This window comes from Elephas maximus, unplaced genomic scaffold (genome assembly GCF_024166365.1).
Source record: "Elephas maximus indicus isolate mEleMax1 unplaced genomic scaffold, mEleMax1 primary haplotype scaffold_116, whole genome shotgun sequence".
NCBI classification, from domain to species: domain Eukaryota; kingdom Metazoa; phylum Chordata; class Mammalia; order Proboscidea; family Elephantidae; genus Elephas; species Elephas maximus.
In genome coordinates, this window is record NW_026060245.1 from 106,154 (window position 1) to 132,197 (window position 26,044).

The 26,044-nt window shown below is 49.8% G+C and overlaps 1 protein-coding gene across 1 annotated transcript in view; it reads left to right on the plus strand.

Annotated features, from left to right (window-relative positions):
* LOC126069910 (deleted in malignant brain tumors 1 protein-like) overlaps positions 1-26,044 on the plus strand; it is a gene marked incomplete at its 3' end in the record, with an annotated part of 39,767 nt that overhangs the window by 7,959 nt on the left and 5,764 nt on the right. The window contains exons 4-9 of the mRNA XM_049873551.1: positions 6,002-6,049; positions 8,486-8,515; positions 10,230-10,262; positions 20,281-20,608; positions 20,658-20,707; positions 24,961-25,284. Of these exons, the coding sequence (XP_049729508.1) occupies positions 6,002-6,049; positions 8,486-8,515; positions 10,230-10,262; positions 20,281-20,608; positions 20,658-20,707; positions 24,961-25,284 (813 nt within the window). The remainder of the gene's footprint in view (positions 1-6,001; positions 6,050-8,485; positions 8,516-10,229; positions 10,263-20,280; positions 20,609-20,657; positions 20,708-24,960; positions 25,285-26,044) is intronic.

The window sequence follows — 26,044 nt, forward strand, 5'->3', positions numbered from 1 at the left end:
TACAGCTATGTGATTGACTGTTGAAAGAATACAATGTAGTCTCAATCACCTGTGCAAAAGGGTCTATTCAAAATGTGTGGACATAGCCCGAGAAACAACTTCAATGTTTTGTTCAGTGCTATCAATGAGCATTGTCAAGACTCTGAAACTCAGAGCTTTTGAATTAGATCCTGATCCTGGCCTTGACCACCAGATGACAAAACAACATGCCTGGAGCCTGGGAATGGGAATTATATGGGGTCATCTGGACTGAGTTTGAAAGACAGGCTCTCAGGTGTGTCTGTCTACTTGTTCTCGAGTGTGGGAGCAGGGATGGTATGTCAGAAATGAGGTGGGGAGCTTCTGGTGCAGATGTGTCTTATGTTTGTGATCTCTGTTGAAAGAATGTTCTGACTCCCTGTGTCTATTATAAATTGTTTCTTCATTTTCAGGGGTGTGTAGGCATCAACAACATCAAGTAGGGCAGTTGGGAAAGTCCACTGTGGGCCCGCATTCAATATGTGGAGACAGGTGGTGGAGGTCTCTGACTTACATAGCAAATTCTCTCACTGACGCTCTGAAAGAACTGTCTTTGAGGAATTGAGATTTCTGAGCCCTGAATGCTGCTTCTGGCAAGAGCTGCATTTAAAAAGAATCTGAGATGTTTTATCGAATGCCTTAGTCTTTCATATACCTGGAAAGAAAAAGATGCAATAGAAACAACTTTACTAAAATTTTAATAAGAATTTAAACAAAGCAAACCTTTTGCATCAAGTAAATTTGGGGGCATAAGTACCATAAAAGATGAGAGAGTACCATCAACCATCACACGCCCTTTTAGCAAAATGAGATGGGTCGGGTTCTTGCCACAAAATATTCCCATTGGATGACAAAGTGACGGAAAGTTTCATATTTTCTATTTGTCCTTAGAATGATACTACTGACTCTTTGACTCTTGAATTTGAGAATGTTCGTCTAGGAGATCCTTACCTGAAGACTCGTAGTTTGAGACTCAATTGGACAGCTAGTTTCACCAACAATGTTAGAATCTAGAACGCAGCTTTCTGCCTCTTTGCGTGTTCTTCTTCTCATTCATCTAATTGTTGTGAAATATCTTCCTTTGTCAGTTTTCTTTTCCTTGCCATCTTGGGGGGAAAATAACAAATTTTGAATTCTTAACTGCATTTAGCGAAAGCTAAAGGACAAGACAGTGTCTCTAGTCCTTTTTCTACCTTCTCGAATGGCAATGCAATACTTTGGGCGCTGCAATAAGAAAACCAAAGGATGTCGGTTTATTTCACTATTTCATCTTTCTTTTAGGTAATTGCCCCCTTCTTCCATTTTCTTCTTCTTCTTATACGTCTTTTTTTTTTTTTTAAGAGTAATTACTAATTGATGAATCATGATGAAATAATCCTTCAGGTGGTGAACTAGCAAAGTGTCCCAAGATCTAGGAAAAATAAAACCACTAAGAGCTCATAATATATCTGGGATTTATAAAAGGATTCAATGAATTTATATGGTGATGAGACTGAATGAATATTCTAAAAAAAAAAAAAAAATGAAACAAGTCTTCTCCCTGTTCTTTGCAAGATCTCTAGAAATATGTAAGAGTCATGGAATACCAAACCTTAAAAATTGTTAGACCTGCTAAGGAACTCAAGGAATAAAATTGAGCCCAGTGGGCCCTGATGGTGCGCTGAGGGTTACCCTGAAATGACGATGATGAGGAGACCTTTGCCCGGCCTCACTGAAGATGGTAATACTTACCTCATGATAACGGCACTCATTACTCGCATTAACAAGCAAGCAAACAGTTGCCACCCAGTCGACTCTGACTCACGACGACCCTGTGTATTTCAGGCTAGGACTGCTCCGACGAGTTTTCACGGCTGTGACCTTTTGGAAGCAGATCACTAGGGCTTTCTTCTGAAGTGCTGTTGGGTGGGTTTGAACCATCAACCTTCCATTTTTGCCCCCCAGAGATGCCTGCTATGTGCATTAGTTGAGCACTTACTATGCACCACCCAATATTCTATTTTTAAGTATATAGTCACTCATTTGGTCAGAATTCACTCAATGGCAACTTTTTTTTTTTTTTTTTGATGCACATAATAAGTGCCATCATCATTGAAATCAGATCCCTGGTGGCACTGTGGTTAGGCATTTGGTTGCTAACCCAAAGGTCGGCAGTTCAAATCTATCAGCCACTCCTTAGAAACCCTATGGGGTAATTCTACTCTGTCCTGTAGGGTTGCCATGAGTTGGAATCAGCTTGATGGCGGAGGTTTTCCTTTTTTTTTTTAATCATGAAATCTTCCCAACCACACTTTGAGGTAAGTATTATTATAACCTCCATTTTGCAGATAAGAAGACTGAGTCAAGGTAACTTGTCAATAGTTATATGTCTGAAGTCACATGGCTGATAAACAGCAGGGCAGAGATTTGAACCCAGGATGTGTGCCCTGGGGCCCATGTTCTTTCTGCCTTCTCCTTGTCCGTGATTTCTACTAAATGCACCTGTCCTCTCTGTTCTCTGCAGTGAGAGTGTGCTGAACTTTGCATCCAAGTTTGATATGTCGGGGTCATTCGTGTGCTCACTTAGGGCATCTGACCCCGCCATTGAGCCCCTGGCTCTGTTCAAGCCAGTCTCTCCCCTGCCAGGACGTGTCCTGAGAGTCCAGAAATGGCCTGGAGCAGCTTCCTGACTGACTGACACCCAGAAAGTACAGTGTGGGTGGGGTACCCAGTAGACCTGAAAACGTTCATCTAGAGCTTGGGCCTGGAATGGAAAGGGGGAAGGCTCTGAGGGTGTGAGGTCTTCCAGGGGAAAGACAGAGAGGGGAGAGGACAAAGATGGTGCTGGGGGGACATGACTACCGAAGGCCCTGAGAGGAGACCAGTTGGTGAAGGAGAGGGCGTCTGTGTGGTCAGAGGAAGGAGGGACACTGGGAGCGCTGGCAGAGGAAAGCCAAGCAGAGCATGTGCAGACTGCTACATTGTTCTCCTGCGGAGCAGCTGGTGAGTTTGAACCAATGACCTTTTGGTTAGCAGTTGAGCACTTAACCACTGAGCCACCAGGGCTCCTTTCAAGCCCCAAGGAATTTTTTTTTAATTGTTTTTGTTTTGTGGTAGAAGTATTTGTAACAAAACTTTTGCCCTTCCAACATTCTTTGCACACACAATTCAATGACATTACTTTTGTTTATTATGTTGTTCAAACACCACCATTATCCATTTCCAAATTTTCCCATCACCCACCAAGGGGTTTTTAATCCACAGAGAAACTTCCGAGGATATGGGCCGTGAGTCCTCCAAAAGGGAGTTTCTTGTTTAATGGTCCATCTTTAGAGTCCCTTCTGGCATTTGTGGCTGGGGTGCAGACATGTCACTGTGCACACACAGGAGGTGACTGGGGTAATCCATCCCCACACGAGAACGGGCACCCTGAGAGAGTGTGGGCCTGTAAGCAGTCCCTATGTGAGCAGGTTTAATTTAGCATTCTGTGAAGCCTCTCTGGAAGCTGCCTTGCTTCTGTGTGGGGACCACCTTCTCGACAATACATCTCAGTGATGGCAAACATTTGGCCCTTGAGGGGGTGTTTGAGCTATAAGTTCCCCCCCACCAAAAAAAACTCAAACCCATTGCCATAGAGCCTATTCCGACTCATAGCAACCTTATAGGGCAAAGTAGAACTGCCCCATAGGGTTTCAAAGAAGCGGCTGATGGATTCGAAGTGCTGACCTTTTGGTTAGCAGCCAAGTTCTTAACCAGTGTGCCACCGGACTCCGTTTGAGCTATAGAAGCAACTGCATGTCATTTGTAGTCTAATCTTGTAAATTGGGTGGAGTTGGCAATCAACTGGATGATTTTTTTGGATAGAGACTTTGGAAGCAGAGGAGGTGGGAGGAGAACAAGAGCACAAAGACCGGTCATGGAACATCGCAGCACTGTGTTAGGATCAGTAGAGTGGTCTAGAGATAGGTTTTCTCTTTCACAAAGAAAACATGGCCTTTTGGCCATGGAGGGAACTTCAGGGTCTCTGCATCAAGCCCCTTGTTTCAGAGCTGAGTAACCAGAGGGCCAGAGATGGGGTGGCTTCTCTACGGTCATGTAGCTAATAAGTAGCTGAAACTTGGTCTCCTGATGCCTGGCTCAGTGTACCTTCTGTTTCCAGTGTTGGTGAGGACCAGCATTGAGTGACCTCTTCCTTTTTCCACTCTAGCTGTGTTGTTTTTGACGGATGAGCCCCTGTCTATAACAACTAAAATGATGTTTGTTATGTGGGATATTGTGGCTTCAACACCCACTGCACAGGTTCATCTCCGATACAGAAGAGGTGCAGAGGGTATAAGAGATGGGGCTACTCAGCTGCTAAGGAGGGCTCTTCTGAACAAGGCCTCAGGCCTGAACAAGCATTTCTTCCTTGGTCTGTGTCCCTGAGATTGGGGAGGGATCAACATGGAGTGACATCGCCAACGAGATCCAAGACGGAGCCTGGCATCTTGCCTCCGGGACTCCTGTTGCCCAGGCTCAGTGCCCAGTCCTGGAGTCCTCACCTGTCTATCCTGACTCCTAGCCAGGCTGGGGTGCTGGGCCTCCAGCTTCAGGTCCTGGACAAGCAGGTATAAACCTGCTGGGCAGCATCCTTGCCCACACCCTTTCCCTGAGCCCCTATCAGGCCATCCTGGTTCCTTCTTAACCTAGAGAAATCATAGGCCCTCAGCCTGTGGGCATCAGAGGCCCTGAGTTTCCCCCTGGGGTACCTTCAGTAAGAGACCTGGGAAGCACAGTCAACATAGCCCAAGGTTCTGCAGCCTGGGTGTTGGGAAAGGAAGTCACTGCCCATTTTCCATGGAAAGCTGTGTTGAGAGTGGGGACAGTCTCCATACCAGGGACCTGTCCTGCCCAGGGGTCAGCATGGGCCAGTGGGGGATCCTGATGGTACATGCATCAGTCATTTCTGTTTCATGGGCCCTCTGCTTTCCTGATCTCAGGCCCAGATGGTGAATCCCGACTTTCCCTCTCTTTCTCTTCCCTACAGTTAAGGGCACAGATACCAGTATAGCTGAGGCCAAGACTGACTTTATTCTAACTTAGCCATGTCCCTTCCCTAAATTCCCACTTCTCTTATTTTCAGCAGCTTCAAGAGGAGAACATGTTCTCCTTTGTTGTAATTCCCCCCTGAGAACCCTGCTATGTGTTAGGAACAGTAGCTGGGCCCTGGCAAGTGTGGTACAACTGGCCAAGCCAGGGGTGGGTGTGAGGGGTGGAGGGGCTTGGCTGACCTGGTCTGCAACTCAGGACTGTAGATGGGGATTACCTGGAACTGCTCTTGTCAGGGCCTCTAGTGCAACGCGTATGGGGTGTCATACCTCTAGACACAAAGAGACTTCATGCAGAAGCCCAGCAGCTAACTCAGAGAAAAGCTGAATGTTTTGGTTGCAGTGGGCAGGAGTAGCAATAAGGTCATCTTCTCTCTGAGTCCCGGCACCAGGTTGGGCACTGGGCAAACACCAGAGTTCCTTGGAGCAGTGTGGAAACCATGGATTTAAAGCCAGTATCTTACTTAATAGGGAAACACTAGTTGCATTTCCACTAAGATCGGAAACAAGGCAAGTATGCCCTCCACCCCCACTGCTATTAACATTGTATGGGCGGTAATAGCCAATGCCATTAAACAAGAGAAATCAATTAGAGACATAAAAACCGGAAACAAAATTATTTTTACTTCTATCCCCTGGAGTCCCGTATGGGTCACATATGGGCAGGTCAGAATTAGGGTCACTAGGTTGATACATAGATATTTCTCCCAAAAGATAGCCTTTTAGAGTGGAAGGAACTCAAGGCTAGACAGCTTTCTTCACTTTTCCCAAGTCACACAACAAGACAAAATCCAAATCAGAGGTATATCTTCTTAGCAGATTTCATGTTACTTCCAGACCTTGGTCCTTCTCAGAGGAGACCTAACTTTGTATTTCATGTCTTTTTTTCCCCCTCTCTACACAATTGGTATGTGCAGAGCCCACTACCGTGAACACCATTGGTACCCAGACTACCACTGGAGCAGGTAATGAATGATTCTTTATGGGCCCCTCTCTGCAGGCGATGAAGCCAAGTATATCCAAGGGTTTGACTCTTATTCAGGAAAGCTTTCAGGGGCTGGGATGGAGAACTGATGTGAACGTATAGTATAGAGGGAGAGGTCTTTGAACACAAGGACCTGGCTTGAGTGGGAGCCTCCTTCCTTGTCCATGTCCCTGTGGATGGGGAGGAGTCAGTTAAAATGTAGAGTCTATCTCCCCCATCTCCAGAGCTCGGTACTGACCCCAGCCATTGGTGGTAGGGCCTGGAAGAGCAGGTACAAAATGAGCTCCAAGCCAATCCCAGAGCCCCAGGAGTATGTTAGTACTCATCTAGGGTCATCCTCTTCAGTATGGGGCAGTCACGGGCCTCTGTCCAAGAAGGCGAGGCTCTGCCCAGGGTTTGCTCAGAGAAGTGTCATGTGGATGGTGTCTAGGCCCCCTGCAGCAACATGGGAGGCACCAGCCCTACCTCCTGAAGCTCTAGAGGCTTGGGTTTGGGCAGAGGAGTCACTGTCCTTTTCACCATGAAGAGTTCTATCTAACCTTAAGACGAAGCAAAGCCCAATTAGTTACAGATACTCTCAGGGATCTTTGCTCACCGGGCAGTCCTCTGAATGCCTTGTAAGCTCTGAGACCTTGTCCTGAAGTAGAAACATACAAGAGGAATTTTTGTGCGCTCTTCTAGGGACAGACTCTGATTTGGCTCTGAGACTGGTGAATGGAGGTGACCAGTGTCAGGGCCTTGTGGAGATCCTATACCAAGGCTCCTGGGGCACTGTGTGTGATGACAACTGGCATCTGAATGATGCTGATGTGGTCTGCAGGCAGCTAAGCTGTGACTGGGCCCACTGGGCCCCTGGAAATGCCCACTTTGTTCAGGGCTCAGGGCCGATCATCCTGGACAACGTGCACTGCTCAGGACAAGAATCCCACCTGTGGAGCTGTCCCTACAACGCTGGCTCTCCCATAACTGTGCACGCAGTGAGCACGCCGGTGTTGTCTGCTCAGGTGGGCCTCAAAGGCCCTTGAACTTCTCTCTCTGGGAATGGGCTTTGCTCAGGCACCTGGCCCTGCTTCTAGAACTTTATCTGTGTGCTCCTCACTTAGAAGTGTGAAGCTCGCCCAGAAAGAATGGCCCCCGGATACCCTTTTAGTTCAGTAATGAAGTCACTGCTGAAGTTCACTCTTCAGCCAAAGATTCGACAGGCCCGTAATACAAAGAGACCAAAAGGGTCAAGGACACGAAGGCAGGAGGGGACAGGAAAGCTGGTAATGGGGAAACCAAGGTTGAGAAGAGAGAGTGTTGGCATGTCATGGGGTCGGTAACCAATGTCGCAAAACAATATGTATACTGATTGTTTAATGAGAAGCTAGTTTGTTCTGTAAACCTTCTTCTAAAATACAATTCAAAAAAAAAAAAATATGAAGCTCTACTCTTAGACAGATAGTGCCTGAGGCATGAGTGTTGGGTAGTTACAAGGAGGCACACCCAACCTTCGCCTGTAAATGAAACTATGAATCATTTAACCTTGCCCTATAACTTTAGGTGGTGCCTTCCTCACAGTCTGACCCCAAGGAGGTAATTTTTGCACCTGTAGCTTCTCCCCACCATCCCACTGAGCTAGCTCACTTGTGGTATCTGCTTTACAATAAGCGTGCATCTACTTACGCTTTCTCTTTCCCCCAGCTACTCAGTCCACATCCCTGCCTAGCCCAGGCAAGTCTGGTAGCATCTTAACCAGTCTGTCCCTTCCTGACCAAATTCCATCTTTTGTGGTATGTTTGTCGAACCTGCAAGAGAAGGATAAACTTTTTCCTAATAACAATTTCCCCTGGTAATCCTGCAATGTCTTCGTGGCACCTGCTGAGTTGCCAACATAACAATGGAGATGTGTAACTCGGCCTTGCTAGGTGAAAGCTGCTCTGGCCTTCCAACACAGACCCATAGTGAGGACTCACTCAGAGCTGCTGGAAGGAAAAGTGGTTCAGTTCCTGGGGTCATTTCAATCTAAGATACAAAGTCCGGTCCCGAGATCCTGAGTGAAAGGTGAAAGAAAGAAATCTTCACACGCTGGGGTGGAGTGGAGACCTAGTGATGTTCTTCTAAGTGATTCTTCGGTAGATTGGTCTACTGTGATTGGTCTTTGTGGAAGTCACCACCCTAGAGAATGGCAGGGTGCAGCTGGAGATTTTGTGGGTGGTGGTTCCACTGACTCCAAGTTGCTCACACTGTGATGCACTCTCTCTCCCACCACTGGAAGAACAACTGAGACTTTGCCTGTGGGCAGCCCTGTCTCCATAGCCTTTAGCCATTTCTTAGAGAGGGAGCTTCAAATCTCAGCTAGCATGGGTTCCAGGCCCAGCATGGATGCCACCCAACTGCATTCTCATTCCTAACATTGCTTTGTTTTTTCCTCCAGGTTGGCAGCACCCAACAACTGTGATAGAAAGTAAGTGCTATTTTGTTTGTGCTGAACCACAGATGGAGGGCCAGCTATTTCTGCTTCTAGGTCTACCGCTTTAGGCTTGTCCAGCTTGGGGTTCAGCTCTGTACTTCCTCCCACACATTTTTTGTCTAGGTTGCAGGGGCCATGGGAGCAGCCCAGAAACCCCTTTGGCATATATTCAAAGTCTAGCCAGTGTTTTCTTTCTGAGTGTGCTGGGGATGGTTTTGTGGTCCCACACCTTTTTCATCATGAGTCTTGAGTCTGTGTTCATCTTGTGTGGATCCTTTCAAATTACGTCTTTAACCCTGTTGCCTTACAAACTCCACAGTCATATTTCTGTCTTCAAAGTGCATTTTTTTTTCCTTTCCCTTTTTGTCTCCCTCTTGGGTTTACAAAAAGTCTTGACTTCAAAAGTCTTTACAAAAAGACTTAAGGGTCTCTTCTTTCTTGTCTATGAAAGTGCAAGAGAAGGGACAGGCCTGGGAGGGGAGACAGGATATTCAACTCCTCCCCTCAAAGCAGAGCCCTACTTCCCTCCCTTCCTGAAGGGGCACTGCCTTTCTCAGAAGAAGCTGCAGGACTTGCCCATGCTCTAACTTTTGTTTAGTTTGAGCTTTGGAATGAGGGTCACAGCACTTTTTTGAACTCAAAGCGATTCTGGTGGCCAGCCCTCTGCTCCTACTCCACCATACAGGGGTGAGGTTCCCGAGGTGTGAGTAGCACAGGCCCAGAAGAAAGCCTGGCTGAAGTTTACCTGGCTTTTAAACCCTTGGGACACCTGAACCTTGATTCCAACCTCAAATTGGTGTCACCCTAGTCCAGGTAAGCAGCAGTGGCCCAGCTTGGAGGTCTTGAATGTTAAGGTTAATGCCACCAGCCCAAAGGCTTGTTGTTCTAACCAAACCCCCACTCTGGAATGAGAACAAGAAGCTTTCATTTCGAGTTAGACATGATTTAAGGCATTGACTCGCAAATGCAGTTCTGAGGGAAACATTAAGACTCTTCTGCCTCGGAGGATGAGAGCAATTTCTCTTCCCCACAGGGCTCGGTCTATCTCACACAGCATTCATTTCCACCCTCTATTTTGTGGTATGCGTTCGCATATGGGTGTGTGTACACATGGGAGCACATGTGTTTAGAGTGGAGATGGCTTGGCTTCCTTCTAATATAAACTTTCCCAGGGTGCCCCTTGCCTACTTTCTCATGGTCTAAGGCAATGCTATCTCTGGAGGGAGATGCTCTAGCTGCTGGGAGTGCCTCCTTGGAATGGTCTGATCCCTGCGCTGGGGGCTGGGTTCTGCGTTCTCAGCCTTGCCATTTTGAAGGGGGCAGGTTTCAACTCCTTGTTGTTGGGAAGAGTGCTGTCCTGATTGGGATTGGGTTTCTGCTCTAGCAAGACAGCCACCCCTGGAAGGGCCACCTGGTGCCAGGCAGTATCAGGGTTACAGAAAGAGATGGCCTCTACCTTCTAAGTCAGAAAATGTCACAGCCTTTGAGGGCCTGGTGGTGTCCACGTGGTCATCTCACACACCCTGCTCACTTCATCGCTGAGCGAGCTGCACAGAAGAGATGTCCTGCACCTGCAAAGTGGCAAGAGGTGGCAAGATTCAGATGAAAATAGGGAGGACGTGTGGCCTGGTCCAGGGCTTGCATGGTAACAGGCCCCATCTTCAGTGAGGTTGACCTATACCTTTTCTCTCCTCTTTGCTCCTTACAGCTACAACAGTGAGCACAGCTTTACCCACAACAGGTATGTTCCCCCACAGCTCTCTCTATTGGTCACTGGACTCCACATGCTCAAGGGTTGAGTTAAGTCTGGAGAAACTTTGGGCTGGAAGTATTAGTATAAGATGCCGTTCCAGAAAATTCTCAGGGCACAGTGTGGATGGGAGTCCTGTCATAGTCATAGGCCAAGGAATCAGGCAGAATCTCAAAACACTCCTCTATGTTTTCTCCCAAGAGGAATGGGTGGATGCCCTGTTTCGGGAAGGGTGGTGTTTCTGAGTGCTTATTGTTACTCTGATGGTTCCTGCAGACCCAGGCTTGCCTGGCCATGTTGGGCGTTGAGGCCTTGGGCTGCATGGAGGAAGGAGGGTGTATTCAGCTACCATCAAGGCCAGTAGGCAGGGCATAGCAGGGACCAGAGCAGAGTGAGGCCATCCTGGTGTCAAGGGGCCCCTTTTCAGTGGGGAGCCTGCACTGGCATCCCACCCAGGTTGGGAAGGAGAGGAGTCAGGGGGCATGGCCCTTACGGCATAGGATTCCTGGGGCCCCAGAAGGGATGGGGATCCTGTCCTTTTTTTCCTTAAGAGAACTCTAACCTGTGTGAGGAAGCTTTGGCTATTGGGAAGCGGCCTTGGCTACTTACAAAGTATAGGGCATTCACATTCAAGACAGAATCTAATAAGAAATAATTGTGTCACTCCCTAGGGACAGGATCTGGTTTGGCTCTGAGGCTGGTGAATGGAGGTGACCGGTGTCAGGGCCGCGTGGAGGTTCTGTACCAAGGCTCCTGGGGCACCGTGTGTGATGATGACTGGGACACCAATGATGCCAACGTGGTCTGCAGGCAGCTGGGCTGTGGCTGGGCCATTTCAGCCCCAGCAAATGCCCGGTTTGGTCAGGGCTCAGGACAGATCGTCCTGGACGATGTGCGCTGCTCAGGACATGAGTCCTACCTATGGAGCTGTCCCCACAGAGGTTGGCTCTCTCATAACTGTGGTCACCATGAGGATGCTGGCGTCATCTGCTCAGGTGGGCCTCCAGATCACTCAGCCACCTTCTGGGGTTGGCTCTACTCATAGAAGACAGGCTTCCCCTCCCAGGACTTCCACTTGGAGCCTCTCCTATGCATCCTGTGGCTCTCACTTTCCCAGGTCAGCTGGTGGCTCAGGTGCCATGTCGGGCCACCTAAGGGGACAAACAACGTGGCCAGCTCCATCCCGCATGCTTCCAAATATGCCCCAATGTTGGTTTGGAGGCAAGTCTGGCACCATTGTTAACACAAGGTCAAGTATACTGAGGGCAGAAACAATAAGCCCTTTCTTTAGATACAGGATCATGCACTCATTACAACCCCCCATTTGACCTGGTGAAAGCTTCTCAAAGGCAGGGGACACCGGTGGTAAATTCACCACCCCTCCCCCTTCATGGGTGTATTGATTTGACTCCTCCAGATGCAGAGTCAGACAGAAGGATTCAAGAGTGTATAAGATGTACATGAAGTGCAGTGAGCAGCACTAGGGAAGGGAGATAAGGATGTCAGCAATGATAGGAGTAGTTTGGTAGGAGTAGTTTGCTAATGAGACAGCCATTGCGTTATCCCAGTGAGACACTCTAGGAACAGGTGTACAACCTCAGAATCATGGCACCTGGAGGGTTGGGTAATGGGTCTTCTTAGGAACTGTTGGATTGGTCGTTGGCTGCTCCTGTGGAGTGTAATGTCGTGGCAACTCTGGCCTGGCCCTTGCGGGGCAGTAGCTTCCGTAGTCTGAGCAAAAAGGCCCCAAGTACAATGTCAGTGCTGGGATAGGATGCATGTGCAACTCCTTGATACAGCTGCAGATTCATGTCGGCCCTTGCAGGGTCCACATGGTGGCACATAAACAGCATCAGCTGAGGGTGTAAATATGCTGAGTTCCCTCAGTCGTTGGTTTCAAATGGGGCAAACCTGGGCAGTACATCTGACTTTTCATCTCTGTCTCACAGCTGTGGTGCCCACCACCCCCCGACCCAGGCCACCAGGTGAGTCCACAGCGTCCTTATAAGGCTTTTTTCTCCCCTCCCTGCCCTTTCACCCCTCCCCCTTTCATATGACCCTCCTTTCTCTGCAAAAACTGGGAGCATCTTGTTTTCTCCCTACTCTGTTCCTGAGACTACCAGTAGGCTTCTTAACTAGATGTTGAGATGCACAGAGTCCTGTCCTCCTGTCAGTCCAGCTGTGCTTTCATTAAACCCCTTTGATACTGTCTATAGCCGATAGTTTACTGTGGGGTCAGAGAAATGGCCACGTGTTGCATGAACTGTAGGCCTTAGTAGTCAGGGCTGACATCACCTTACTGGGAGAACTGATCCTGAGAACCACTGCCCTTCTGTAGGAGAGAGTGTCTTTGAGGATGTCTGTTCTCTCCATCACTCCTTGATTATTCTCAGCATCAGCAGGGCGACATCTGCATCCAGAGAAGAAGAGATCCCGAGTGTAGGGCGAGAGAAGCCATCATACACTGGGGTGAAAATGGTGACCTAGTGATGTTTTTCTAAGTAATTCTTCAGTAGATTGGTCTGCTGTGATTGGTCTTTGTGGAAATCACCAGTGCGGATAATGGCATGCTGCAGTTGGGCATTTCTTGGGTGGTGGCTCCACTGACTCGAAGCTGCTCACACAGTGATGCCCTCTCTCGCCTAGCACTGGAAGAATGACTGAGACCCTGCCCTACAGGCAGCCCTATCTCCACAGCCTTTAGCCATTTCTTAGAGGGGGAGCTTTGAATCTCAGCTAGCATGGGTCCCAGGTCCAGCATGGATGCCACTGCATTCTCTTTCCTAATACTGCTTTGTTTTTCTCTAGGTTCGCAGCACCCAACAGCTGTGATAGAAGGTAAGCGCCATTTTGTTTCTGTTGAACAACAGACAGAGGGCCAGCCATCTCTGCTTCTAGGTCTGATGCTGCAGGCTTGTCGAGCACGGGGCTCATCTCTGTGCTCCGTCCCACGTATTCTTTGTCTAGGATGCAGGGGCCATGGTGGTAGCCCAGAAGACCCCTTTGGCATATTTTCAAAATCTAGCCAGTGTTTTTTTCCGTGTGTGCTGGGAATGGTTTTGTGGTCCCACACCTTTTTCATTATGACTCTTGAGTTATGTTCATCTCGTCTGGATGTTTTAAAACTTATTTTACAACCCTTTCAATTTGTATCTTTAACCCTGTTGCCTTACAAATTCTACAGCCATATTTTTGTCTTCAAAGTGGATTTTTTTTTTTCTTTCTGTTTTCGTCTCCCTTTTGGCTTTATTAAACCAAGCCTTTTCAAAAAGACTTAAGGGTCTCTTCTTTCTTGTCCACAAAAGTGCAAGAGGAGGGACAGCGCTTGGGGGTGAAGACAGAGGATATTCAACCGCTCCCCTCAAGCAGAGCCCTGGTCCCCTCCCTTCTTGAATGGGCACTGCATTTCTCAGAATAAGCTGCCGTAGTCAATGGCTCCATCCATGCCCTACAGGACTGGCCCACCATCTCACTTTTGTTTAGTCTGAGCTTTAGAGTAAGAGTCACAGCACTTTTTTGAACCCAAAGTGATTCTGGTGGCCACCCCTCCCCCCCCCCCCGCCCACACCACAATACAGAGGTGAGTTTCCCGAGGGGTGAGTAGCACAGGCCCAGAAGAAACTCTGGCTGAAGTTTGCCTGGTTTTTAAACCCTTGGGGCACCTGGACCTTGCTTCCGACATCAAATTGGTGTCAACCTAGTCCAGGAAAGCAGCGCTGGGAAAGCTTGGAGGTCTTGAAGGTCAAAGTTAATGCCACCAGCCCAAGGGCATGTTGTCCTAACCAAATCCCTACTCTGGAAGGAGAAGGAGAAGTTTTTGTTTTGAGTTAGACATCACTTTAAGCATTGACTCCCAAATGCAGTTCTGCTCTAAACACAGAGACTTCTCTGCATAAGAGGATGAGGGGGATTTCTCTTCCCCAGGGGACTCATCATCCCACCCCCTGCGGGTCTGTCTCACAGGGCATTCATTTCCACCCTCTATTTTGTGGTGTGCATGTGCATACGGGTATGTGTGCTCAGGGGCACACATGTGTTTGGAGTGGAGATGGCCGGGCTTCTAGTGTCGTCCTTCCCAGGGTGCCTCCCGCCTACTTTCTCATGGTCTAGGGCAATGCGGTCTGTGGAGGGAGATGCTCTAGCTGCTGGGAGTGCCTCCTTGGAATGGTCTGATTCCTGCGCTGGGGGCTGGGTTCTGCGTTCTCAGCCTTGCCATTTTGAAGGGGGCAGGTTTCAACTCCTTGTTGTTGGGAAGAGTGCTGTCCTGATTGGGATTGGGTTTCTGCTCTAGCAAGACAGCCACCCCTGGAAGGGCCACCTGGTGCCAGGCAGTATCAGGGTTACAGAAAGAGATGGCCTCTACCTTCTAACTCAGAAAATGTCACAGCCTTTGAGGGCCTGGTGGTGTCCACGTGGTCATCTCACACACCCTGCTCACTTCATCGCTGAGCGAGCTGCACAGAAGAGATGTCCTGCACCTGCAAAGTGGCAAGAGGTGGCAAGATTCAGATGAAAATAGGGAGGACGTGTGGCCTGGTCCAGGGCTTGCATGGTAACAGGCCCCATCTTCAGTGAGGTTGACCTATACCTTTTCTCTCCTCTTTGCTCCTTACAGCTACAACAGTGAGCACAGCTTTACCCACAACAGGTATGTTCCCCCACAGCTCTCTCTATTGGTCACTGGACTCCACATGCTCAAGGGTTGAGTTAAGTCTGGAGAAACTTTGGGCTGGAAGTATTAGTATAAGATGCCGTTCCAGAAAATTCTCAGGGCACAGTGTGGATGGGAGTCCTGTCATAGTCATAGGCCAAGGAATCAGGCAGAATCTCAAAACACTCCTCTATGTTTTCTCCCAAGAGGAATGGGTGGATGCCCTGTTTCGGGAAGGGTGGTGTTTCTGAGTGCTTATTGTTACTCTGATGGTTCCTGCAGACCCAGGCTTGCCTGGCCATGTTGGGCGTTGAGGCCTTGGGCTGCATGGAGGAAGGAGGGTGTATTCAGCTACCATCAAGGCCAGTAGGCAGGGCATAGCAGGGACCAGAGCAGAGTGAGGCCATCCTGGTGTCAAGGGGCCCCTTTTCAGTGGGGAGCCTGCACTGGCATCCCACCCAGGTTGGGAAGGAGAGGAGTCAGGGGGCATGGCCCTTACGGCATAGGATTCCTGGGGCCCCAGAAGGGATGGGGATCCTGTCCTTTTTTTCCTTAAGAGAACTCTAACCTGTGTGAGGAAGCTTTGGCTATTGGGAAGCGGCCTTGGCTACTTACAAAGTATAGGGCATTCACATTCAAGACAGAATCTAATAAGAAATAATTGTGTCACTCCCTAGGGACAGGATCTGGTTTGGCTCTGAGGCTGGTGAATGGAGGTGACCGGTGTCAGGGCCGCGTGGAGGTTCTGTACCAAGGCTCCTGGGGCACCGTGTGTGATGATGACTGGGACACCAATGATGCCAACGTGGTCTGCAGGCAGCTGGGCTGTGGCTGGGCCATTTCAGCCCCAGCAAATGCCCGGTTTGGTCAGGGCTCAGGACAGATCGTCCTGGACGATGTGCGCTGCTCAGGACATGAGTCCTACCTATGGAGCTGTCCCCACAGAGGTTGGCTCTCTCATAACTGTGGTCACCATGAGGATGCTGGCGTCATCTGCTCAGGTGGGCCTCCAGATCACTCAGCCACCTTCTGGGGTTGGCTCTACTCATAGAAGACAGGCTTCCCCTCCCAGGACTTCCACTTGGAGCCTCTCCTATGCATCCTGTGGCTCTCACTTTCCCAGGTCAGCTGGTGGCTCAGGTGCCATGTCGGGCCACCTAAGGGGACAAACAACGTGGCCAGCTCCATCCCGCATGCTTCCAAATATGCCCCAATGTTGGTTTGGAGGCAAGTCTGGCACCATTGTTAACACAAGGTCAAGTATACTGAGGGCAGAAACAATAAGCCCTTTCTTTAGATACAGGATCATGCACTCATTACAACCCCCCATTTGACCTGGTGAAAGCTTCTCAAAGGCAGGGGACACCGGTGGTAAATTCACCACCCCTCCCCCTTCATGGGTGTATTGATTTGACTCCTCCAGATGCAGAGTCAGACAGAAGGATTCAAGAGTGTATAAGATGTACATGAAGTGCAGTGAGCAGCACTAGGGAAGGGAGATAAGGATGTCAGCAATGATAGGAGTAGTTTGGTAGGAGTAGTTTGCTAATGAGACAGCCATTGCGTTATCCCAGTGAGACACTCTAGGAACAGGTGTACAACCTCAGAATCATGGCACCTGGAGGGTTGGGTAATGGGTCTTCTTAGGAACTGTTGGATTGGTCGTTGGCTGCTCCTGTGGAGTGTAATGTCGTGGCAACTCTGGCCTGGCCCTTGCGGGGCAGTAGCTTCCGTAGTCTGAGCAAAAAGGCCCCAAGTACAATGTCAGTGCTGGGATAGGATGCATGTGCAACTCCTTGATACAGCTGCAGATTCATGTCGGCCCTTGCAGGGTCCACATGGTGGCACATAAACAGCATCAGCTGAGGGTGTAAATATGCTGAGTTCCCTCAGTCGTTGGTTTCAAATGGGGCAAACCTGGGCAGTACATCTGACTTTTCATCTCTGTCTCACAGCTGTGGTGCCCACCACCCCCCGACCCAGGCCACCAGGTGAGTCCACAGCGTCCTTATAAGGCTTTTTTCTCCCCTCCCTGCCCTTTCACCCCTCCCCCTTTCATATGACCCTCCTTTCTCTGCAAAAACTGGGAGCATCTTGTTTTCTCCCTACTCTGTTCCTGAGACTACCAGTAGGCTTCTTAACTAGATGTTGAGATGCACAGAGTCCTGTCCTCCTGTCAGTCCAGCTGTGCTTTCATTAAACCCCTTTGATACTGTCTATAGCCGATAGTTTACTGTGGGGTCAGAGAAATGGCCACGTGTTGCATGAACTGTAGGCCTTAGTAGTCAGGGCTGACATCACCTTACTGGGAGAACTGATCCTGAGAACCACTGCCCTTCTGTAGGAGAGAGTGTCTTTGAGGATGTCTGTTCTCTCCATCACTCCTTGATTATTCTCAGCATCAGCAGGGCGACATCTGCATCCAGAGAAGAAGAGATCCCGAGTGTAGGGCGAGAGAAGCCATCATACACTGGGGTGAAAATGGTGACCTAGTGATGTTTTTCTAAGTAATTCTTCAGTAGATTGGTCTGCTGTGATTGGTCTTTGTGGAAATCACCAGTGCGGATAATGGCATGCTGCAGTTGGGCATTTCTTGGGTGGTGGCTCCACTGACTCGAAGCTGCTCACACAGTGATGCCCTCTCTCGCCTAGCACTGGAAGAATGACTGAGACCCTGCCCTACAGGCAGCCCTATCTCCACAGCCTTTAGCCATTTCTTAGAGGGGGAGCTTTGAATCTCAGCTAGCATGGGTCCCAGGTCCAGCATGGATGCCACTGCATTCTCTTTCCTAATACTGCTTTGTTTTTCTCTAGGTTCGCAGCACCCAACAGCTGTGATAGAAGGTAAGCGCCATTTTGTTTCTGTTGAACAACAGACAGAGGGCCAGCCATCTCTGCTTCTAGGTCTGATGCTGCAGGCTTGTCGAGCACGGGGCTCATCTCTGTGCTCCGTCCCACGTATTCTTTGTCTAGGATGCAGGGGCCATGGTGGTAGCCCAGAAGACCCCTTTGGCATATTTTCAAAATCTAGCCAGTGTTTTTTTCCGTGTGTGCTGGGAATGGTTTTGTGGTCCCACACCTTTTTCATTATAACTCTTGAGTTATGTTCATCTCGTCTGGATGTTTTAAAACTTATTTTACAACCCTTTCAATTTGTATCTTTAACCCTGTTGCCTTACAAATTCTACAGCCATATTTTTGTCTTCAAAGTGGATTTTTTTTTTTCTTTCTGTTTTCGTCTCCCTTTTGGCTTTATTAAACCAAGCCTTTTCAAAAAGACTTAAGGGTCTCTTCTTTCTTGTCCACAAAAGTGCAAGAGGAGGGACAGCGCTTGGGGGTGAAGACAGAGGATATTCAACCGCTCCCCTCAAGCAGAGCCCTGGTCCCCTCCCTTCTTGAATGGGCACTGCATTTCTCAGAATAAGCTGCCGTAGTCAATGGCTCCATCCATGCCCTACAGGACTGGCCCACCATCTCACTTTTGTTTAGTCTGAGCTTTAGAGTAAGAGTCACAGCACTTTTTTGAACCCAAAGTGATTCTGGTGGCCACCCCTCCCCCCCCCCCCGCCCACACCACAATACAGAGGTGAGTTTCCCGAGGGGTGAGTAGCACAGGCCCAGAAGAAACTCTGGCTGAAGTTTGCCTGGTTTTTAAACCCTTGGGGCACCTGGACCTTGCTTCCGACATCAAATTGGTGTCAACCTAGTCCAGGAAAGCAGCGCTGGGAAAGCTTGGAGGTCTTGAAGGTCAAAGTTAATGCCACCAGCCCAAGGGCATGTTGTCCTAACCAAATCCCTACTCTGGAAGGAGAAGGAGAAGTTTTTGTTTTGAGTTAGACATCACTTTAAGCATTGACTCCCAAATGCAGTTCTGCTCTAAACACAGAGACTTCTCTGCATAAGAGGATGAGGGGGATTTCTCTTCCCCAGGGGACTCATCATCCCACCCCCTGCGGGTCTGTCTCACAGGGCATTCATTTCCACCCTCTATTTTGTGGTGTGCATGTGCATACGGGTATGTGTGCTCAGGGGCACACATGTGTTTGGAGTGGAGATGGCCGGGCTTCTAGTGTCGTCCTTCCCAGGGTGCCTCCCGCCTACTTTCTCATGGTCTAGGGCAATGCGGTCTGTGGAGGGAGATGCTCTAGCTGCTGGGAGTGCCTCCTTGGAATGGTCTGATTCCTGCGCTGGGGGCTGGGTTCTGCGTTCTCAGCCTTGCCATTTTGAAGGGGGCAGGTTTCAACTCCTTGTTGTTGGGAAGAGTGCTGTCCTGATTGGGATTGGGTTTCTGCTCTAGCAAGACAGCCACCCCTGGAAGGGCCACCTGGTGCCAGGCAGTATCAGGGTTACAGAAAGAGATGGCCTCTACCTTCTAACTCAGAAAATGTCACAGCCTTTGAGGGCCTGGTGGTGTCCACGTGGTCATCTCACACACCCTGCTCACTTCATCGCTGAGCGAGCTGCACAGAAGAGATGTCCTGCACCTGCAAAGTGGCAAGAGGTGGCAAGATTCAGATGAAAATAGGGAGGACGTGTGGCCTGGTCCAGGGCTTGCATGGTAACAGGCCCCATCTTCAGTGAGGTTGACCTATACCTTTTCTCTCCTCTTTGCTCCTTACAGCTACAACAGTGAGCACAGCTTTACCCACAACAGGTATGTTCCCCCACAGCTCTCTCTATTGGTCACTGGACTCCACATGCTCAAGGGTTGAGTTGAGTCCAGAGAAACTTTGGTGCTGGAAGCATTAGTATAAGATGTTCTTCCAGAAAATTCTCAGAGCACGGTGTGGATGGCCGGATGGGGTGAGGGGTGGGGGCTGGGAATCACAGTCCATAGTCCAGGAAATCAAGCAGAATCTCAAAACACCTCTCTAGGTTTCCTTCCAAGAGGGTCAGGGAGGTGCTCTGTTTCAGGATTGGTGGAGATCTGGGTGCTCATTGCCAGGCCTGCTCATCCCTGCAGATTCAGGCTTGCCTGGCCATGTTGGGCTTTGAGGCCACGGGTTGCATGGAGGAAGGAGGGTGTATTCAGCTACCATCAAGGCCAGTAGGCAGGGCATAGCAGGGACCAGAGCAGAGTGAGGCCATCCTGGTGTCAAGGGGCCCCTTTTCAGTGGGGAGCCTGCACTGGCATCCCACCCAGGTTGGGAAGGAGAGGAGTCAGGGGGCATGGCCCTTACGGCATAGGATTCCTGGGGCCCCAGAAGGGATGGGGATCCTGTCCTTTTTTTCCTTAAGAGAACTCTAACCTGTGTGAGGAAGCTTTGGCTATTGGGAAGCGGCCTTGGCTACTTACAAAGTATAGGGCATTCACATTCAAGACAGAATCTAATAAGAAATAATTGTGTCACTCCCTAGGGACAGGATCTGGTTTGGCTCTGAGGCTGGTGAATGGAGGTGACCGGTGTCAGGGCCGCGTGGAGGTTCTGTACCAAGGCTCCTGGGGCACCGTGTGTGATGATGACTGGGACACCAATGATGCCAACGTGGTCTGCAGGCAGCTGGGCTGTGGCTGGGCCATTTCAGCCCCAGCAAATGCCCGGTTTGGTCAGGGCTCAGGACAGATCGTCCTGGACGATGTGCGCTGCTCAGGACATGAGTCCTACCTATGGAGCTGTCCCCACAGAGGTTGGCTCTCTCATAACTGTGGTCACCATGAGGATGCTGGCGTCATCTGCTCAGGTGGGCCTCCAGATCACTCAGCCACCTTCTGGGGTTGGCTCTACTCATAGAAGACAGGCTTCCCCTCCCAGGACTTCCACTTGGAGCCTCTCCTATGCATCCTGTGGCTCTCACTTTCCCAGGTCAGCTGGTGGCTCAGGTGCCATGTCGGGCCACCTAAGGGGACAAACAACGTGGCCAGCTCCATCCCGCATGCTTCCAAATATGCCCCAATGTTGGTTTGGAGGCAAGTCTGGCACCATTGTTAACACAAGGTCAAGTATACTGAGGGCAGAAACAATAAGCCCTTTCTTTAGATACAGGATCATGCACTCATTACAACCCCCCATTTGACCTGGTGAAAGCTTCTCAAAGGCAGGGGACACCGGTGGTAAATTCACCACCCCTCCCCCTTCATGGGTGTATTGATTTGACTCCTCCAGATGCAGAGTCAGACAGAAGGATTCAAGAGTGTATAAGATGTACATGAAGTGCAGTGAGCAGCACTAGGGAAGGGAGATAAGGATGTCAGCAATGATAGGAGTAGTTTGGTAGGAGTAGTTTGCTAATGAGACAGCCATTGCGTTATCCCAGTGAGACACTCTAGGAACAGGTGTACAACCTCAGAATCATGGCACCTGGAGGGTTGGGTAATGGGTCTTCTTAGGAACTGTTGGATTGGTCGTTGGCTGCTCCTGTGGAGTGTAATGTCGTGGCAACTCTGGCCTGGCCCTTGCGGGGCAGTAGCTTCCGTAGTCTGAGCAAAAAGGCCCCAAGTACAATGTCAGTGCTGGGATAGGATGCATGTGCAACTCCTTGATACAGCTGCAGATTCATGTCGGCCCTTGCAGGGTCCACATGGTGGCACATAAACAGCATCAGCTGAGGGTGTAAATATGCTGAGTTCCCTCAGTCGTTGGTTTCAAATGGGGCAAACCTGGGCAGTACATCTGACTTTTCATCTCTGTCTCACAGCTGTGGTGCCCACCACCCCCCGACCCAGGCCACCAGGTGAGTCCACAGCGTCCTTATAAGGCTTTTTTCTCCCCTCCCTGCCCTTTCACCCCTCCCCCTTTCATATGACCCTCCTTTCTCTGCAAAAACTGGGAGCATCTTGTTTTCTCCCTACTCTGTTCCTGAGACTACCAGTAGGCTTCTTAACTAGATGTTGAGATGCACAGAGTCCTGTCCTCCTGTCAGTCCAGCTGTGCTTTCATTAAACCCCTTTGATACTGTCTATAGCCGATAGTTTACTGTGGGGTCAGAGAAATGGCCACGTGTTGCATGAACTGTAGGCCTTAGTAGTCAGGGCTGACATCACCTTACTGGGAGAACTGATCCTGAGAACCACTGCCCTTCTGTAGGAGAGAGTGTCTTTGAGGATGTCTGTTCTCTCCATCACTCCTTGATTATTCTCAGCATCAGCAGGGCGACATCTGCATCCAGAGAAGAAGAGATCCCGAGTGTAGGGCGAGAGAAGCCATCATACACTGGGGTGAAAATGGTGACCTAGTGATGTTTTTCTAAGTAATTCTTCAGTAGATTGGTCTGCTGTGATTGGTCTTTGTGGAAATCACCAGTGCGGATAATGGCATGCTGCAGTTGGGCATTTCTTGGGTGGTGGCTCCACTGACTCGAAGCTGCTCACACAGTGATGCCCTCTCTCGCCTAGCACTGGAAGAATGACTGAGACCCTGCCCTACAGGCAGCCCTATCTCCACAGCCTTTAGCCATTTCTTAGAGGGGGAGCTTTGAATCTCAGCTAGCATGGGTCCCAGGTCCAGCATGGATGCCACTGCATTCTCTTTCCTAATACTGCTTTGTTTTTCTCTAGGTTCGCAGCACCCAACAGCTGTGATAGAAGGTAAGCGCCATTTTGTTTCTGTTGAACAACAGACAGAGGGCCAGCCATCTCTGCTTCTAGGTCTGATGCTGCAGGCTTGTCGAGCACGGGGCTCATCTCTGTGCTCCGTCCCACGTATTCTTTGTCTAGGATGCAGGGGCCATGGTGGTAGCCCAGAAGACCCCTTTGGCATATTTTCAAAATCTAGCCAGTGTTTTTTTCCGTGTGTGCTGGGAATGGTTTTGTGGTCCCACACCTTTTTCATTATGACTCTTGAGTTATGTTCATCTCGTCTGGATGTTTTAAAACTTATTTTACAACCCTTTCAATTTGTATCTTTAACCCTGTTGCCTTACAAATTCTACAGCCATATTTTTGTCTTCAAAGTGGATTTTTTTTTTTCTTTCTGTTTTCGTCTCCCTTTTGGCTTTATTAAACCAAGCCTTTTCAAAAAGACTTAAGGGTCTCTTCTTTCTTGTCCACAAAAGTGCAAGAGGAGGGACAGCGCTTGGGGGTGAAGACAGAGGATATTCAACCGCTCCCCTCAAGCAGAGCCCTGGTCCCCTCCCTTCTTGAATGGGCACTGCATTTCTCAGAATAAGCTGCCGTAGTCAATGGCTCCATCCATGCCCTACAGGACTGGCCCACCATCTCACTTTTGTTTAGTCTGAGCTTTAGAGTAAGAGTCACAGCACTTTTTTGAACCCAAAGTGATTCTGGTGGCCACCCCTCCCCCCCCCCCGCCCACACCACAATACAGAGGTGAGTTTCCCGAGGGGTGAGTAGCACAGGCCCAGAAGAAACTCTGGCTGAAGTTTGCCTGGTTTTTAAACCCTTGGGGCACCTGGACCTTGCTTCCGACATCAAATTGGTGTCAACCTAGTCCAGGAAAGCAGCGCTGGGAAAGCTTGGAGGTCTTGAAGGTCAAAGTTAATGCCACCAGCCCAAGGGCATGTTGTCCTAACCAAATCCCTACTCTGGAAGGAGAAGGAGAAGTTTTTGTTTTGAGTTAGACATCACTTTAAGCATTGACTCCCAAATGCAGTTCTGCTCTAAACACAGAGACTTCTCTGCATAAGAGGATGAGGGGGATTTCTCTTCCCCAGGGGACTCATCATCCCACCCCCTGCGGGTCTGTCTCACAGGGCATTCATTTCCACCCTCTATTTTGTGGTGTGCATGTGCATACGGGTATGTGTGCTCAGGGGCACACATGTGTTTGGAGTGGAGATGGCCGGGCTTCTAGTGTCGTCCTTCCCAGGGTGCCTCCCGCCTACTTTCTCATGGTCTAGGGCAATGCGGTCTGTGGAGGGAGATGCTCTAGCTGCTGGGAGTGCCTCCTTGGAATGGTCTGATTCCTGCGCTGGGGGCTGGGTTCTGCGTTCTCAGCCTTGCCATTTTGAAGGGGGCAGGTTTCAACTCCTTGTTGTTGGGAAGAGTGCTGTCCTGATTGGGATTGGGTTTCTGCTCTAGCAAGACAGCCACCCCTGGAAGGGCCACCTGGTGCCAGGCAGTATCAGGGTTACAGAAAGAGATGGCCTCTACCTTCTAACTCAGAAAATGTCACAGCCTTTGAGGGCCTGGTGGTGTCCACGTGGTCATCTCACACACCCTGCTCACTTCATCGCTGAGCGAGCTGCACAGAAGAGATGTCCTGCACCTGCAAAGTGGCAAGAGGTGGCAAGATTCAGATGAAAATAGGGAGGACGTGTGGCCTGGTCCAGGGCTTGCATGGTAACAGGCCCCATCTTCAGTGAGGTTGACCTATACCTTTTCTCTCCTCTTTGCTCCTTACAGCTACAACAGTGAGCACAGCTTTACCCACAACAGGTATGTTCCCCCACAGCTCTCTCTATTGGTCACTGGACTCCACATGCTCAAGGGTTGAGTTGAGTCCAGAGAAACTTTGGTGCTGGAAGCATTAGTATAAGATGTTCTTCCAGAAAATTCTCAGAGCACGGTGTGGATGGCCGGATGGGGTGAGGGGTGGGGGCTGGGAATCACAGTCCATAGTCCAGGAAATCAAGCAGAATCTCAAAACACCTCTCTAGGTTTCCTTCCAAGAGGGTCAGGGAGGTGCTCTGTTTCAGGATTGGTGGAGATCTGGGTGCTCATTGCCAGGCCTGCTCATCCCTGCAGATTCAGGCTTGCCTGGCCATGTTGGGCTTTGAGGCCACGGGTTGCATGGAGGAAGGAGGGTGTATTCAGCTACCATCAAGGCCAGTAGGCAGGGCATAGCAGGGACCAGAGCAGAGTGAGGCCATCCTGGTGTCAAGGGGCCCCTTTTCAGTGGGGAGCCTGCACTGGCATCCCACCCAGGTTGGGAAGGAGAGGAGTCAGGGGGCATGGCCCTTACGGCATAGGATTCCTGGGGCCCCAGAAGGGATGGGGATCCTGTCCTTTTTTTCCTTAAGAGAACTCTAACCTGTGTGAGGAAGCTTTGGCTATTGGGAAGCGGCCTTGGCTACTTACAAAGTATAGGGCATTCACATTCAAGACAGAATCTAATAAGAAATAATTGTGTCACTCCCTAGGGACAGGATCTGGTTTGGCTCTGAGGCTGGTGAATGGAGGTGACCGGTGTCAGGGCCGCGTGGAGGTTCTGTACCAAGGCTCCTGGGGCACCGTGTGTGATGATGACTGGGACACCAATGATGCCAACGTGGTCTGCAGGCAGCTGGGCTGTGGCTGGGCCATTTCAGCCCCAGCAAATGCCCGGTTTGGTCAGGGCTCAGGACAGATCGTCCTGGACGATGTGCGCTGCTCAGGACATGAGTCCTACCTATGGAGCTGTCCCCACAGAGGTTGGCTCTCTCATAACTGTGGTCACCATGAGGATGCTGGCGTCATCTGCTCAGGTGGGCCTCCAGATCACTCAGCCACCTTCTGGGGTTGGCTCTACTCATAGAAGACAGGCTTCCCCTCCCAGGACTTCCACTTGGAGCCTCTCCTATGCATCCTGTGGCTCTCACTTTCCCAGGTCAGCTGGTGGCTCAGGTGCCATGTCGGGCCACCTAAGGGGACAAACAACGTGGCCAGCTCCATCCCGCATGCTTCCAAATATGCCCCAATGTTGGTTTGGAGGCAAGTCTGGCACCATTGTTAACACAAGGTCAAGTATACTGAGGGCAGAAACAATAAGCCCTTTCTTTAGATACAGGATCATGCACTCATTACAACCCCCCATTTGACCTGGTGAAAGCTTCTCAAAGGCAGGGGACACCGGTGGTAAATTCACCACCCCTCCCCCTTCATGGGTGTATTGATTTGACTCCTCCAGATGCAGAGTCAGACAGAAGGATTCAAGAGTGTATAAGATGTACATGAAGTGCAGTGAGCAGCACTAGGGAAGGGAGATAAGGATGTCAGCAATGATAGGAGTAGTTTGGTAGGAGTAGTTTGCTAATGAGACAGCCATTGCGTTATCCCAGTGAGACACTCTAGGAACAGGTGTACAACCTCAGAATCATGGCACCTGGAGGGTTGGGTAATGGGTCTTCTTAGGAACTGTTGGATTGGTCGCTGGCTGCTCCTGTGGAGTGTAATGTCGTGGCAACTCTGGCCTGGCCCTTGCGGGGCAGTAGCTTCCGTAGTCTGAGCAAAAAGGCCCCAAGTACA